Here is a 15331-nt window from a genome sequence, read left to right on the forward strand (position 1 = left end):
TGATCTTTCTTCTGGTGTTGCTTAACTCTTGTCACCCCATGAGTTGTCTTTGGACAAGCATTTGCCTCTCCCAAGATGACCACTAGAGTTGAGTGTTCTCTTTTGATCTTGGTGACTGGCATCCATCCGGCCATGTACTGACTTTTTTCTTTTGCTTATGTGCTGTATGCTTGTGAGTGTGTGTGTGTGTGTGTGTGTGTGTGTGTGTATGGGGACCAGAGGTTGACCTGTGTATAACCCTCAGTTGTTCTCTTTATTTTTCTTGAGAACAGTCTCTCTCACTGAACCTGGAGTTACTAACTAGCTAGATGGGCTGGACCTCCAGAGGTCCACCCGTCTCTGCTTGCCTAGGGTTGGCCCTGCCCAGCTTTTTGTGTGGGTGATAGAGTTCTGAATTCAGTACCTCATGCTCTCTCAGCAAGCAACTCACCTACAGAGCTAACTCCCCTACATTCCTGTGTGCTTTTTAACTGACCACTCTGCCTTCTCTATACCTGGGTCCTCAACCCATGCTTCAGGTCCCCGAATAGCACATCCCTTTGAAGATTAGAAGGGCTTCCAAGAACTCCATCCAACTTCCAACCTCATGAACTTACTGGGTAATCCATTCTGCTACCACATACCTCACGTTCAATACACCTCACATGGAAATCTGCCCCACAAGTAGAAGTACACAGCAAACTTAAGTGTCAGGATAACAGGCGATGAGGGAAAGACATGGCCGACTGCCTGTGTTGGTTTTCTGGATTACTCTGGATAAGTGAATCTCCAGGGTCTTTTACAATATGCAACCAGACCTGTCGTACTTCCTCCGCAGGATATAGGATGTGTGTGGTTCCCTGGAACCTTTGGGGCTATAGGAGTTTATTATTTGGGAGCTGGGCAGATGGGTCAGTGCTGAAGAGCACTTGTTGCTCTTGCAAGAGGACCCAGTTTGGTTCCCAGCGCCCTCAAGTGGCTCACAATCGTCTGTATCCCCAGCTCCATGGAATCCAACACCTCTGGCCCCTAAGGAGACCTCCATACTCACCCACCCAGAAACACACACATATTCATAGTTAAAAAAATACACATACAGTTTTAGAAGAATTACAAATAATAGCATAGTGCCAAACTTGAGTAAGGAACAGGTAAGCTTCAAAAAGAATTGATTTCACAGGCCAAGTATTTCCTGGCAAAGTGTGGACTTTTTTTTTCTTTTCTTTTCTTCCTTTCTCTCTTTTTTTTTTGAGACAGGGTTTCCCTGTGTAGAACTGGCTTTAGCTCTTGTAAACCAAGCTGGCCTTCAAACTCACAGAGATCTGCTTGCCTCTGCCTCCAAAGTGCTGGACTTTTTCATTACAAATTTGACAATTGGACCTCTTTGTGATTTTTATTTTGCTAATTGTTATTACTTTGTGTGTGTGTGTGTGTGTGTGTGTGTGTGTGTGTGTGTGGACATGCACGTGCCATGTGTGGAGCACTCCTGCAGGCCAAAGGACAACTTTGTAGGTTCCCTCCTTATGCCTTTCTGTGGGATTGGAAGATGGTGCTGGGATTACCACGGTGGCAAGGCAAGCACTTCATCCTGGGTCATCTTTCTTCCCAGCCTTTGTGTGTGATGTTTCAAGGCTGAAGTCAGGTGAATGAAATCGAGGTTTTCTGAGAGGAGAGCTACCTCTTGGGACTCCAGATTCATTAGACTCAGTACAGGTGAAGTGAAGTTTGTACGGGGAGATCACACTTACACAGGAAACAGATGACTGCTGCAGGTTTCCGCTCCAAGGATGCCGACCCTGCCACACGAATGCTCTGAGCAGGAAGCAAGAGAGAGCTCTGAGCTCAAAGCTAATCCTTACTACTGGTCACTGTTAAGAGAAGCTTTTTCTTTTGCTAGCTGCTTTGGTTTATCCCCCGCCAGTCGCCTGGGCTCTGCTGCGCCAGCCTGTTTCTAGACCCGCATGAGTCCCAAATAAACACACAGGAGGCTATATTAATTATGAAGCTGTTGGCCTTGCTTGTCCCTTACTGGCTAGCTCTGCCTTAAGTAATTACCCCATAATTGTTAATCTAAGTATGTTTCATACCGGAGAATAGTTCCCGGCGTCCTACCCCCATGGCGTCACATGTTGACTCTCTTGTGTTTCCCCTTCCCAGAATCCTCCTCGACTCCTAGTCCCTCCTATCTAGGTTTTCTATTGGCCAGACAGTACTTTATTGACAAATGCACAGGCAAATAACAGGACTTCCCCAACAGGTCACATCCTCACCTGTGACCATGCCCCTTTGGACGTGGTCAATGCTACAGGTGTGGAGGTAGGTATCATTACAATTCCCCTTTTAGTCTAAAGAAGAAGATTTAGACTTGATACAAAATCTTATACAATGATAGCAAATACCAAGTATGCTGTAAGAGAAGGAAAGGTAAAGCATACAGTTTAAGAGCTACTACCAGTGAAGCAACGTAGAGCAATTGGCATGAACTACATATCCAGTCCTAGGGTAAAGGCATAACAGAGATGATTATGAAGTTGTCCTAAACTGGAAGAGTGTGGAGTTTCCAGATTGCTACTCTAGAGTCACAATCTCACAAATTCCTCATCCCCTGTCTCTCAGGGAGGGGTGTATAAAGGAAAATCTCTGTGTCTCGTGTGGGCAAGGGCAGCCCAGTTCTCAGCCGACCACTGAAACAGTAGAGTAGAAAACAGAGTGAGAAATTAGGTGAAAATTGCAGCTCACAGCCTAGCCTCATGACCCTGCTGTGTCCTGTAAAACAGTCTTCGTCCCACTCCAAATGCAGTCCTCAAATTTAACCTACCATCTGCACAGGCTTATTTATTTCCAACAGTCAAATATTCACACCAAGAACAAGACCTCCTCAGCACTAAGAAGTCACATCAGACAAGCTAAGCCTCCCACAGAGAAGCCTCCTGACAGGGACTCACAGTCTCTTTGTTGTGTGTGTGTTTAGTTTCCATGGGAGACTGCTTGGCAGATAGCTAGCAGCTGTCTAATGGATGCATACCCCCGCAATGTGGATTTTAAATAGGTGTGTTGATCCCCCGCGATGTGGATTTTAAATAGGTGTGTTGATTTACAGTTACACCAGTATCCAAACCTTGAAGATGTCTGTCAAGAAGTGTCTTTCTTTAAGTCTATCAAAGAGCCGTGAAACATTAAGGATTTGAGCAAGGGACTCCATGATGAAAGTGTGTCTCAACAAAATGATTGGGTGGATCTTTGATCATAGAAGGAATTAGAAGAAAGAGACGAGACACGGGTTTCACTTTCTGCTCTTGCATCAGAAAGGCAGCAAGCACATTCCTTTAGGCTGATATAAAATAGCACCTTGCACATGTGGAGGGACCCTCCTGGAATCCCAACTACGTAGGAAGGTTGGGAAGTTCAAGCACACTCTGGGCAACTCAGCAAGACCTTGTCTCAAAATAAAACAGACAAACAAAAGGGCTGGTGATAGAGCTCAATGGCATATAAAAAGGAAGAAGAAAAGAAAGAAAGAAAGAAAGAAAGAAAGAAAGAAAGAAAGAAAGAACTTAGAGTGATAGAATGAGTGGGTCCCTGGTTCTGAGCATTGGATAACAGCCCTGCCTTAAATAGTCTTTAGTAACCCATCACTTCCTCATTTCTGTGACTATTATAACTAGGAGCAGTTATTTAGAGTAAGTTTATTCCTGATATTTCTGAGGACAAAATAGAACCCTCTCCACCGCATCATTGACATCCAGTGAATGAAAACAAAATACTCTATAGCATCAGGTTTTCATGGGTAACAGTAACAGAGACATAGGTAACAGTAACATAGTAACAGTGACATGAGTAACAATAACATAGTAACAGTGACATGGGTAACAGTAACATAGTAACAGGGACATGGGTAACAGTAACAAGGACATGGGTGACAGTAACAAGGACATGGGTGACAATAACATAGTAACAGGGGCATGGGTAACAGTAACATAGTAACAGGGACATGGGTAACAGTAACAAGGACATGGGTGACAGTAACATAGTAACAGGGACTTGGGTAACAGTAACATAGTAACAGGGACATGGGTAACAGTAACAAGGACATGGGTGACAGTAACAGGGACCTGGGTAACAGTAGCATAGTAACAGGAACATGGTGACAGTAACATAGTAACAGGGATATGGGTAGTCAGTGTGGTCTTTCCGTTGTGCACTAAACAATGGCCCAACTTTGAGAAACATGCCTTGCTATTCTACTACAGTAAACGCCACCTTCAAACTGGAGGAAAGTGGGGCCATTCGTCTTGGGGCACAGTGCAGAGGTCACGTGTCTTTCTACAGATAACAAGAAACTGGGGTGTCATGATTCGAGAGACAGTGTACACTGGCAGTTGTCCTAAGTAGCATGCTGATAGCTCCTAAATCAGAGTGTCCTTTAGGACTGGATCCCCATTAGCTCCCTGTGGATTTTATTAAGCAGTTTCCTGGAATGCATCCTTTTGGATTACATATTCTGTGTACCAAAGTCTTTTTGTACTTTAGGCTTCCTCAACAGTCTACCGAAATAATCCCTCAAAAATAGACCTGGCTGGCTATCATCCTGCCTTCCTCTCCTAACTGCTGTTTAATTCTCTGTCCGCACACAAACAGAGCTTCCTTTTGTCATCTGGTGGCTTGTTTTTGTAAAAAGCTCCCACGCAGTCATGCTTCCTGTAACAATTCAGTTTAATTCAACATCCTCGCTCCTCAGTGGCATCAGCAGATAGAAGAATGGAGTTAAACTCTGATGAAAGCACAACAGCCCCTGGACTTCCCTCCAGCCCTCATGGTGGATCTTTGCTTTTCCACAACATTAGATAAATGTGTAACTGCTCTTCATGGTATTAAAAAGCAGTGTTGTACATTTTTCATTCGTAGATGGTAACTTTTGAGTTTTTAGCTTGTCAGGGTTAGGTGCAGCTTCACCAATAGTTGTTCCCTTGGAGATTGGCTTTGAGTGAATTCTAACTTTTATTTGTGTGTACATTTTGGGGGAACCAAATTAGATGTCACTAGGCATAGGGAGATAACGTTACTAAATAAAATTTGACCCAGAATCAAAATATAGCAATAGTCAAGGGCTGAACCATATGGAGTAAGCAACTAAACATAGGGAATTTGATTACAGGATTTTACGATAACCCCGTTCTCAAGGTTTTAAATAATTTTTTGGCTACTACACAAATAAATGTGTTTTACTGTGACATTTTAATTTCTTGCATGGATGAAGGTTGATTCTCTGTAGATCTGCCCCTCAAGGGATGGTGAGCAATCTGGAAGCATAGGTCTACTCCACAGCCTGAGGTCTGGGTTTCCCACAGATGTGGAACAGAGACTCAGTCCTCATGACTTAGGGCTATAACCCGAAAAGGCTCCTCACAGCTAAGCAGTCTCCACGCTGGCTAGAAGAGTCATAAGTGGCTCCATTGAAATGCACTTTTTGATGACTGAACGGGCCAGGGAAACATGTTTTTTTGGTTGCCCACTTCTGTGGTAGTGGTGATGTGAACACTCCAACCTCTAGGAAAATGACACAAATTTATGTCCTTTCTAGGGAGCATAGCCTGTAGTTGTGTGAATGCCCTCCATGGGCTTGATGCGTTGGGTAGAGACTTCCAGTCACTCTGAAGGCTTTAAAGTTTATTTTTATTATTTTAAAATCATGAGTCTGTGGGTATGTGTGCAGATGTAGGGGGCTCTGTGTGCTTTAAAGCAGACGTCCGTAGAGTGCAGAAGAGGGCGTCCGATTTCAGGGAGTTGGAATTCCAGGTGGTTGTGAGATGCTGCATGAGATCTGGGAACCAAATTCAGGTCCTTTGCAAGAGCAGCCAATGTTCTTGACTCCTGAGCCATCTCTCCAGCCCCAATTTTTTTCAAAGAAATTGTCTTTTTATTATGATGATCATTAAAACGTATTAGAAAATATTTACAACGTATGGCAAGTATTCTAGCCTCTACATTTGAAGATGTTTTTAAGGTTGACTAGGCAGTCTGGTTGCGTTGGAGAACCACTGAGTACAGGACTTGAAGGGCATCCTCACAGGACAGAATGACCAGATATGGGACACGCCACGGCAAAAGATGTCCAGGCCACCCGGCATCTCCCACTCTATAGTGTTAAGCGTTCTGGGATATTACTGTATTCGCCTTCCTGGGGCAGCCTCTCCATTTGTCAACTTTACATAACTGGGGATCAAACCCCATGACTTCTTGTATAAGCCAGGCACATGCTGTGCCACTGAGCTGCAGACCCAGCCTCACTGGAGGAGGCTTTTATATTCATGTCTCCATTACATCCTCTGATTTTCCAATCTTGGAATTTTATTAGTAGTTGACTATTGACCCTCAACCCCAGTTAACTGCCTTCCTTGGATCTATTCTTTTTTTTTTTTTTTTTTTTTTTTTTTTTTGGTTTTACAAGACAGGGTTTCTCTGTATTGTTTTGGAGGCTGTCGGTCCAGCCTGGCCTCGAACTCACAGAGATCCGCCTGCCTCTGCCTCTGCCTCCTGAGTGTTGGGATTAAAGGCGTGTACCACCACCACCCCTGGGGTCAAGCTCTAGTATGTTCTTTTTGTTTGTTTGTTTTGTTAAACCCATAAAAGAATGACCTAAGTGGGATGGACAGTGTATCAGGTGCCAAGGACACAGAATGTGACTGCAAACAGAAGTTGGGGTGAGAAGCTTAATTTTTACCTCCTCCTCCTCCTTTTATTCTTCTCTCATACATCACATCCCTACTGACGTTTCCCCTCCCTCCCTCCAGCCCTCCCACCTCCCCTCTTCCCCAGGCCCACTCCTCCTCCAGTTCCCTTCAGAAAACATCAGGCCTCCCAGGGATGCCACCAAACGTGACAAACCAAGTCATAACAAGACTAGGCACACACCCTCCTAATCAGTGTTGGACTAGGCAGCCCAGTAAGCGGAAAAGGGTCCCAAGAGCAGGCAAAGAGTCAGAGACGGCCCTCACTCCTACTGTTAGGAGTTCCATCAGCATAACAGGCTACACAACCATAATGTTTATGCAGGGGACTCAGCTCAGACTCATAGTAGCTCTGTGATTGACACATCCATCTCTGTGAGATCCTATGAACCCTGCTTAGTTGATTCTGTGGGTTGTGTTCTCATGGTGTCCTTGGCCCCTCTGGTTCCTACAAACCTTCCTCGAGGGTTCCCCCGAGCTCTGTCTACTGCTTGGCTGTGGGTCTCTGTGTCTGATCCCATCAGTTGCTAGATGAAGCTTCTCTGATTCTTCTATGGCTTGCACACTGACAAAGCGTTGGAAAGAGCCTGGACTGTATCCATTGGTGTTTCTAGGAAAATCCTGGAATTCAGAAGGGCTTGATGGCAGCTTGCTGTAACATGACAGCAAATAACCGTCTTGAGTGGGGTGGGGGTGGGGCATCTGAAGAATGGACGCTGAGGTCAGACTTCTGCCTTGTTCTTTGAGATAGGGTCTCTCATTGGCCTTGAATGCACCAAGTCAGCTAGGCTGGCTGACCAGTGAGTCAGAGATTTGTCTGTCTCTGCCTCCCTATTTCTAGGACTACAAACCCATGCCACCACGCCTGGATCTTTCATTCCCAAGTTGTAGGGATGGAACTCAGGTCCTCATGTAACAGGACCAGCACTGTACTGAGTCATCTCTCCAACTCTCCAGTGCGTTTCTTACACTTTCCTGGCTTCCTTTCTTAGTCTGAAGCCAGAGACCATGTTTCCCATTCCTGTAAAAAGTAAACAAAATGATGGCTCAACCTGAAGACCGGCTGATGGTAGCAACTCAGGAAACCAGGTAAATCCTTTATTCTTTAAAATCCCAGCCAAGTTCCAGCCCCTGTCATTTTGCTACAGATTTGAACTCCGGAGACTTCAGGGCTGCCCAGATGCCATCGTTCAGAAGCAAGTAACCACCCACTGCCAGCCACAGACCTGAAGATCGGTGGACAAGCAATCCGGTTTAAAGGCAACATGGCGGCCACATGGACAGAGTGTGTAGTTAGCCTCCAGAAGTGAAAGGGAGAGCTCTAGGCCTTAAAGGGATATCTTAGAGGGGTGAGAAAACTCAAGTGCACCTCATGGCCGGTCACTGTCCCATGCTGCCTTACAAGTATGAAGGAAGTATGAATCAAGACTTGAGGCAGAGTAGATTTAGTGTTTCAAATCTCATCAGGGAAAACCAGGGTGAGCCAGTCTGAAATGACTCTTTTGAGCAGTGTATATGGAAAAAAAAAACTCTAGGAAGTAGGATAGTCATGCATCCATCCATCATAGCCCATGGTCACCAGGCACAGAATCAACACCTAAGATGAGCCAGTGGCGAGGGTCCTACAGAAACCCACCCCAACCCCAAACCTCTCCCAACACACCATGTTCCCTCACTTTCTCTCCCCATTTCCATTCTTTCTAGTCTTTCTTCTTTCCATGTGTTACAAGGATGTGAGAGAGAATTACATTAGAATAAGAAGGCGTCTGCACACTGGAGTGAATGGCATATATAAATATAAATAAATTATATATATATATATACATATATATATATACACCAATATACCAATTTTACAATTCAGTGATGTCAAAACCAGAGCCAATTCAAAGTAGAAATTTAATTCAAATAAAGATCAAACAAAATGGATGTTTACATTTATCTAAATATTTGGTTCACTAGTGAATACTATTATTTTTTCTTACCATTATGCATCAATTGTAGATATTCAAAGACTGCATTGTTAATCTCCCCATGAATGAAAAGAGAAAAAAAAAGAATCAATTTTTAGCTCCCACCCTCAGCCCAAGGTGGCTCGTTGTGCGGGGCAGAGGGCGCATCTCTCCTCTGGCTTCTGGGGTCACAGGCAGCGAGGCGGAAGAAACGGCTTGTGGTATACACCGATCCGCCGTGGTTGGTCCTGTGGCCTCCAAAATGAAGCCCATTTTGAACAGCCATCGAGAAGGTGGATGCATTGGGTTTCTGCAAATTGCAAAGCTACCCACTCCATTGTTTTGATGACTCATTTACGAGTCTGCTTCTATCAGAAACCTGCCTAGGTAGCATCCAGGAAGTTTACCACTTAACTCTTCAGTTAGTGTATTAACACGAGAACGTGTGAGTCAAAGCAGTAATAACTAAGTGATTCTGGAAATGTTGTTTCGAACCGGTCAACTCCAGAATAATTTATTAAATATGATGTGACAAAATGATTCTTGATCTGTACATTCTTACTGTTTTTTTAAATAGAGGAGCTCATACAGTGTAGGCGTTATGTCATCAAGGCTGGCCTTGAAGTCTTGATTCTTGCGCCTCTATCTCCCGTGTGCTGGGACTATAGGCATGTGCCAGCACACCTGGTCCATACATGGGTTTTGAAGGCACTACATATGTTTGTGTGTATTGAAAATAAATCAAATAATCAGATATTCCAAATATGGGTGAAAATAATATCCCCGGTGATTATACAGAGAGGATTTTCGAGTCCGATGCCATCATTGTACCGTATACAACAGAAATGAGCCACGTTGACTGGTGTTAGTCAGATTCAGATGGCCACCACGGTAGATTTTGGGTGAGGAAGTTCCTAATGCAATAGAAAAGCCACCACGAACAACTCTGTGGTGACATTTTTCCTATTGATCCTACTGTAATATACAATTCAAATGCAAAGGACTAGTAGATAGGGGGACTAGTGTCTAAACAGGCAAACATCCAATAGTTTTTGAAGAGTGGCAACCTAAAACAGCCTGCCATGAAATCAAGAACAGAAAAATATTCTCTCTCTCCCTCCCCCCCAGTTGTTTGTGTGTGTCAGAGAGAGATACAAATGTATGTATGAGACAGAGAGGTGTGTGTGTGTGTGTGTGTGTGTGTGTGTGTGTGTGTGTGTGTGCCTGGAGGCCAGAGGAGTAGGTCACTGTGTCTGTCCGTCAACTCTGCCTTATTCCCCCGAGGCCGGGTCTCATACCCAGCCTGAGGCTCATCTGACAGCCAGTAAAGCCCCAGCGTGCTTCCTGTTTCAGCTCCCAGCAGCATGTGGGTTACCCGCACGTGAAATCCTCCCTGGCTTCTTAGATGGGTATTGAGGATTTGAACCGGTGACCTCATGCTCTTACCACTGAGCCATCTGCCTGCCCTGAACCCTGCCTTTGCTAATAGAAACTATTCCACAAACGTTTCCTCCATGAGTCCCCGACTTTCACTTCATTAGCTCAGCTCCAATCCAAAGATTTTATTTCCACGCATCATTGTTGTTTAAAGGAAGGAGACTTGCAAACGTGGCCACGTGAAGATACGGCCAGATGTGCAGCGGTTCACACCAACAGCTGGATCCAGTTAATGTCTCCCCAATTTCTCTGAGCCCGAGTGTTCATTTTCTTATAGAATCAAATAAACACAAAGGTAACTGTGGTGGACTTTCCTAAGTGTTATGTCTGACGGCTTATGTCTACAAAGCCAGGACACACATTAGCCTATTGTATGAAACTTGTGTGTCTGCGTGCACACATACACACACACACACACGTGTGTGTGTGTGTGTGTGTGTGTGTGTGTGTGCTGACTGCACATTCATGGTCACATGGTGCTTGAGTTAATTTACAGTTTGTCCTGATTTAAACAAAGGAGCACACACCTTTTACATATTTAGCCAACTCCTGGCCACCTACTCTCTTTCCTCAAAAAAAAAACCGAAGGCCTTACACTAGGTTTTTTTTTTTTTTTTTTTTTTAGAGGCAAAGCGTTCCCCTGTAATGCTGGGTTGTATGAGGCATGTTTGGATACTCAGAATGTGCTTTAGGCCCTTGAACAAGGGGTCCTCTCCCTCCACAACTCTTCTTCCCGTTGTCACCCAGCCTCCACAGGCAGCGTCACCTATGCAGACGTCCTATATTGTGACACAGTTTCAATTTTCTTTTGTGGTGACTATAATCAACGAGCCACGTACTTATCATGGTTGTGGCAATCACAGCTCTCAGAGAGCCTAAGACATCAGTAATTTTGCGCAATTTCTTTGTGGCCAAGGTATGGGGGGGTCACTGAAATGTCTGAGAGTTAACACTGACTAACAACACCGACAGGAGTGCAGATCTGGCCGTGTGGATCCTGGGACCCACACAGTCATTTTCCCCATGTGGATCTAGAAAATTGACATTGACAGCATCACTCAGAGCAGAGCTCATGGTACCATTGCTCCACAAGCCTGGCTGGAACCTGACTGTGTCTGCCGCCAATAAGTCCCTAATCGGTGCTGTTGGACTTGTCTGTGAAGGACATTTTGAAGGGGGAAAAAAAAGAGGCTAGTACATGCTTCCCCCAGAAAGGAATGAGGACAATAGGATCAAGACATGGACGTATTTTCAGAGCTCCTAGATCCCGATGTGGTTACTTTCCCTCCACACAATTAAGTCCACGGAAAAATGTAAAAACAAAGTGATTGTATTTTTCAAGCTGGAAGTCCCTGCTTCCCCAACACGTTTTGGCCATTACCAGACAATCATCATTACACACACAGCTTACATACTTGAACATGAGAAGGAGCAGCAGATTCGTAGGCAGCGACAGAAGTGGGTAGTGAATCATGCCTCCCACCTGGGCCACTGGTGACGCCCTTGATATGGGGGGTTAAATAAATACTTTGCATTATAAGCTGATGTTCTACAGACATACATTTCGTTCGCTGTTAACATTGCCGCACGCCCGTCACCGGGGCAGGGATCCTCTCCATCTTTTACATTCAGCTCTTCGATATAGAGTTCCATTTTAGTGGTGTGTGTGTGTGTGTGTGTGTGTGTGTGTCTGTGTGTGTGTGTGTGTGTATCTGAATTTGAGTGTTTATCTCTGACCAGGCACTCTGAAGAAATCCTTTTATATTTAAAGATGCCTGTTCAGCCAACAGAACGAAGAAGAATATGGGCCATGGGTATCTGTGTGGTTTGGTATCAGGTTCACCTATGCCAGTGAATGTCCGTGTGATTTGGTATCAGGTCCATCTATCCCAATGAACATCTGTGTGGTTTTGGTATCAGGTTCCACCCATCCCACGTTCACAGCAGCCACTGCTTTCGAGAGGAGCCCTGGGGGAGGAGACAGCTCTGGAGGTGCCCAGAGACAGGCCGGGGTCAGACATTGCTCTGCTGTAACAGGAGGCTCCTCAGCTCGCGGTCCCTCTGGTCCTCCTGCCTGTACTGCTCCTCTAGCTTCTGCTTCTCAGAATCCGCACAGTAGAAGGTGCAATCCGGGCTCTTCCGGATCTGTTCAAACTGACTGAAGTCAGCCACATACTTTCCGTTTTTGGAGAGGGAAACCACGGGCACAAACTCAAAGCCCCAGTAGATCTCCTCTGGGATGTACGATGTCCGGCTTTGGCAGACGGCGCTGGTGGATTCCACGGTGGCGTTGAGGAGGACCACCAGTTCAAACTCCTTTTCTTTGAGGTTCTGGGGCGTGAGGTCCCGCAGGGGGCTTGTCTCATCCAGCACGTGGTAGAAAGTCATGGGCAGAATGAGAAAGGGGCTCTCAGAAGAGGAGTCCACGTGAAATTTGACGGTGGCCTGGTTGAGGAGGATGCGCTCTCCCTCTTTGGTGATGTGCGTCTGGAGGAGCTTTCCCGAGAGCTGGCACTGGATCAGGAGGCTCTTCCTCATGTTGGCCACCTGGATGACCAGGCATAGCTTCCCGTTCTGCTTGCTGATGACAGCACAGTGGCTGAACTTGATGGTCTCGGCTCGCTTTTTGGGTCTTGCAATTTTGGCCAGGAAGGTCCCGGTAATGAAGATCTCAATCAACGTGGTAATGACCAGTTGGGCAACCAAGAGGAAAATGGCGTGAGGGCACTCCTCCGTGATGGAACGGACCCCGTAGCCAATGGTTGTCTGGGATTCCAGGGAAAAGAGGAACGCCCCCGTGAGAGAATCCACTTCCATGATGCAGGGCGTGTGGCTCGAGTTAGGCTCCCCAAGCTCCAAGTCACCGTGGATGAAAGCTATGGCGTAGTAGACCACTCCAAACAGAAACCAGGTCATCACAAAGGTGGCGGCAAACAGGGTGAGCTTGTATCGCCACTTCATGTCAATGACTGTTGTCCACAGGTCCTGAAGGTAGAGCAAATAGATGCCATCGACCTTGTCAATTCTCACATTGCTGTGCCCACTCTTAGACATGACTCGAGGCCTGTGGGCCTTGAGTCCAACCCCATTGGAATGTTTCACCAGAGGGGCACTGGACATGCCAACGTGCATGGTGTCCATTTTCAGGCTCCTTGGAGCACCTGAAAGAAACAGCAAGGATGTGTCTTACAACTTTTCTTTGGTGGAACTTCCAGGAAGTAGAAAAAGGTAACAGCAGAATCCTTTCATTACATTTTGACTATGATCTACCACATGCGGCAATCATAATTCTATTTACCATCAGGTTGTGAATGCTCAATTGTCCCTTGGTATCTGTGTCCGTTTTAAGTGTCAATTCAACACAATCTGAAATCACGTGGGAAGAGAGTTTCAGCGAGGGATTGTCTGGGACAAGTTGGTCCATGGGTATGTCTATGGTGGACTTTCATAATTATCTTAATTGGGGAGGCAGGAAGACCCACCCACTATAAGTGTCGCCATCCCTTAGGCCGGGGATCCTGAACTGCAGAATACTAGAGAAGGGGACCTAAGCAACCATACATTCCTTGCTCTCCTTCTCCAGGGCCCACCTGACGTGACTGGCTGTACCAAGCCCCTGCGTCTCTGACTTCCCCTCAGTTAAGACTGTAATCTGGAACTCTGAGTCCAAACGAGTCCTTTCTCCACTTTCTTATACCCGGGTGGGGGCAGAAAGGGAGTCAGGTCCCCAGAGCTGGAAGAGTTACCTGTGACTGTGAGTGTGTGACTTGGGAGCTGGGAGCTGAATTCCAGTCCCCTGCAAGAGCAGCTGGCTGTCTTAACTGCTGAGCCCTCTCCCCAGAGCCCCACTCCCACCCCACCCCAAAGTTGCTTTTGTCAGGGTATTTCAACATAGCACCAGGAAGCAAAGCTAAGTCAGTTTCCAGGGACCTCCCCTGTTTCTAGCCCTCAGCGCCCCCCACCCTGCCCTCTGCCCCGCGGATACAAAACTCTGTAGTGGATTATCTGCAAATTATCTGCGTGCAATCTGTGCGTCTCGTTCTCAGAGCTTTAAACCTTGCCTCGATGACTCACGAAACTTAGCGCCATGCGCGTGGTATGCAGAGAGGTAGCTGCTGTGTTGTCTGCTTGGGGGGGTAATCGCAAGAAGATTGCGTGCGCCCAGGACAGGTGCAGCTGTCCCCGTATCTTCAGCCCCTCAGTAGTTCAGATGGACTGAGGAGAACTCAGGAGGGAGAAGGGAAGGCCAGTGTGGACTTAAGAAAGTGGAGCTGTGAAGTCAAGGCTAGCGGACTTGTGCCAGTGTGGCGAGGGCAGCTGAGTAAGGGACCGAGGGCTTCTCGGGAGAGCTCGCACGGGTGGAGGGGGGACCGCCGATTCGTCAGCTGATTAGCTGTGTGACTCAGCTCAAGCCTTCCACCCCTCTAGACCTCGACTCTTTAAAATTTTAAAGTGGGAGCAAGCCCTTTAACGCCTGCGTGGGTTTTCAGCCCACTCTCAGAACCAACTCCTGCCCTGGCTTGCTTTTTTTGTCACTTAAGCGACTAAAAGCAACCTTTTGCAGGAACGGGCTTATTTCATCTTAGAGGTTACAGGCCACCACGAGGGAAGCCTGGGCAGAAACGCAAGGCGTGAACTGAAGCAGAGACCGCGGGGAAACTCTTGTTTACTGGTTTGCTTCCTCTGTCTTGATCGGCTGCCTTTCTCACACAGTTCAGGCCCAACTGCCTAGGGGATGTCACTGCCTACGGTGGGATGGGAGCTCCAACATAAGTCATCAGTCAATAAAACGCCTCACAGATATGCCTACAGGTTAGCCTGGCGGGGGCAATCCTCAGTTGCCATTGCTCTTTCCCAGGTAACTGCGTTTGTGTTAAGTGGACAAGAGCTACGGTTGCCTTACTCCTATATTGCAAGGTTTTTTGATGGTTAGGTTAGCTTCTAAACAAAGCCTTATTCTAAAAAGCAAAATTAGTTACTTTTCTCTTGACTATACAAAAGGTTATGCAAATGTCTTGCAAAATGTTACCCGTATCTATTCATAGTTAGCTTTAATGATTTACCACGATAGTACTTAAAACTTGCTTGACCAGATCCAGAACTGATTTTGCAAATGATCTTACACATGTTAGATCAGCCACCACTAAAACAGTTTTGGTATAGCAGTAGAGAATATTACTGAAAGTCCTCAGAGCCAACGTAGTATTAATAAATACATTTTTAGACCTTCCTTTT

General features: G+C 46.1%; 1 protein-coding gene across 12 annotated transcripts in view; it reads right to left on the reverse strand.

The window, feature by feature from the left end:
* Positions 1–11410: 11410 nt before the first annotated feature.
* Positions 11411–15331, reverse strand: part of Kcnj15 (potassium inwardly rectifying channel subfamily J member 15) — a 44143-nt gene continuing 40222 nt past the window's right edge. For all 12 annotated transcript variants that reach the window (XM_040750420.1, XM_040750412.1, XM_040750414.1 and 9 more), the window contains one exon: positions 11411–13257. In XM_040750420.1, coding sequence (XP_040606354.1) covers positions 12110–13237 — 1128 coding nt within the window. In that variant the 5' untranslated portion in view covers positions 13238–13257 and the 3' untranslated portion in view covers positions 11411–12109. The remainder of the gene's footprint in view (positions 13258–15331) is intronic.

This window comes from Mesocricetus auratus, unplaced genomic scaffold (assembly GCF_017639785.1).
Source record: "Mesocricetus auratus isolate SY011 unplaced genomic scaffold, BCM_Maur_2.0 Super-Scaffold_100008, whole genome shotgun sequence".
Classification (NCBI taxonomy): domain Eukaryota; kingdom Metazoa; phylum Chordata; class Mammalia; order Rodentia; family Cricetidae; genus Mesocricetus; species Mesocricetus auratus.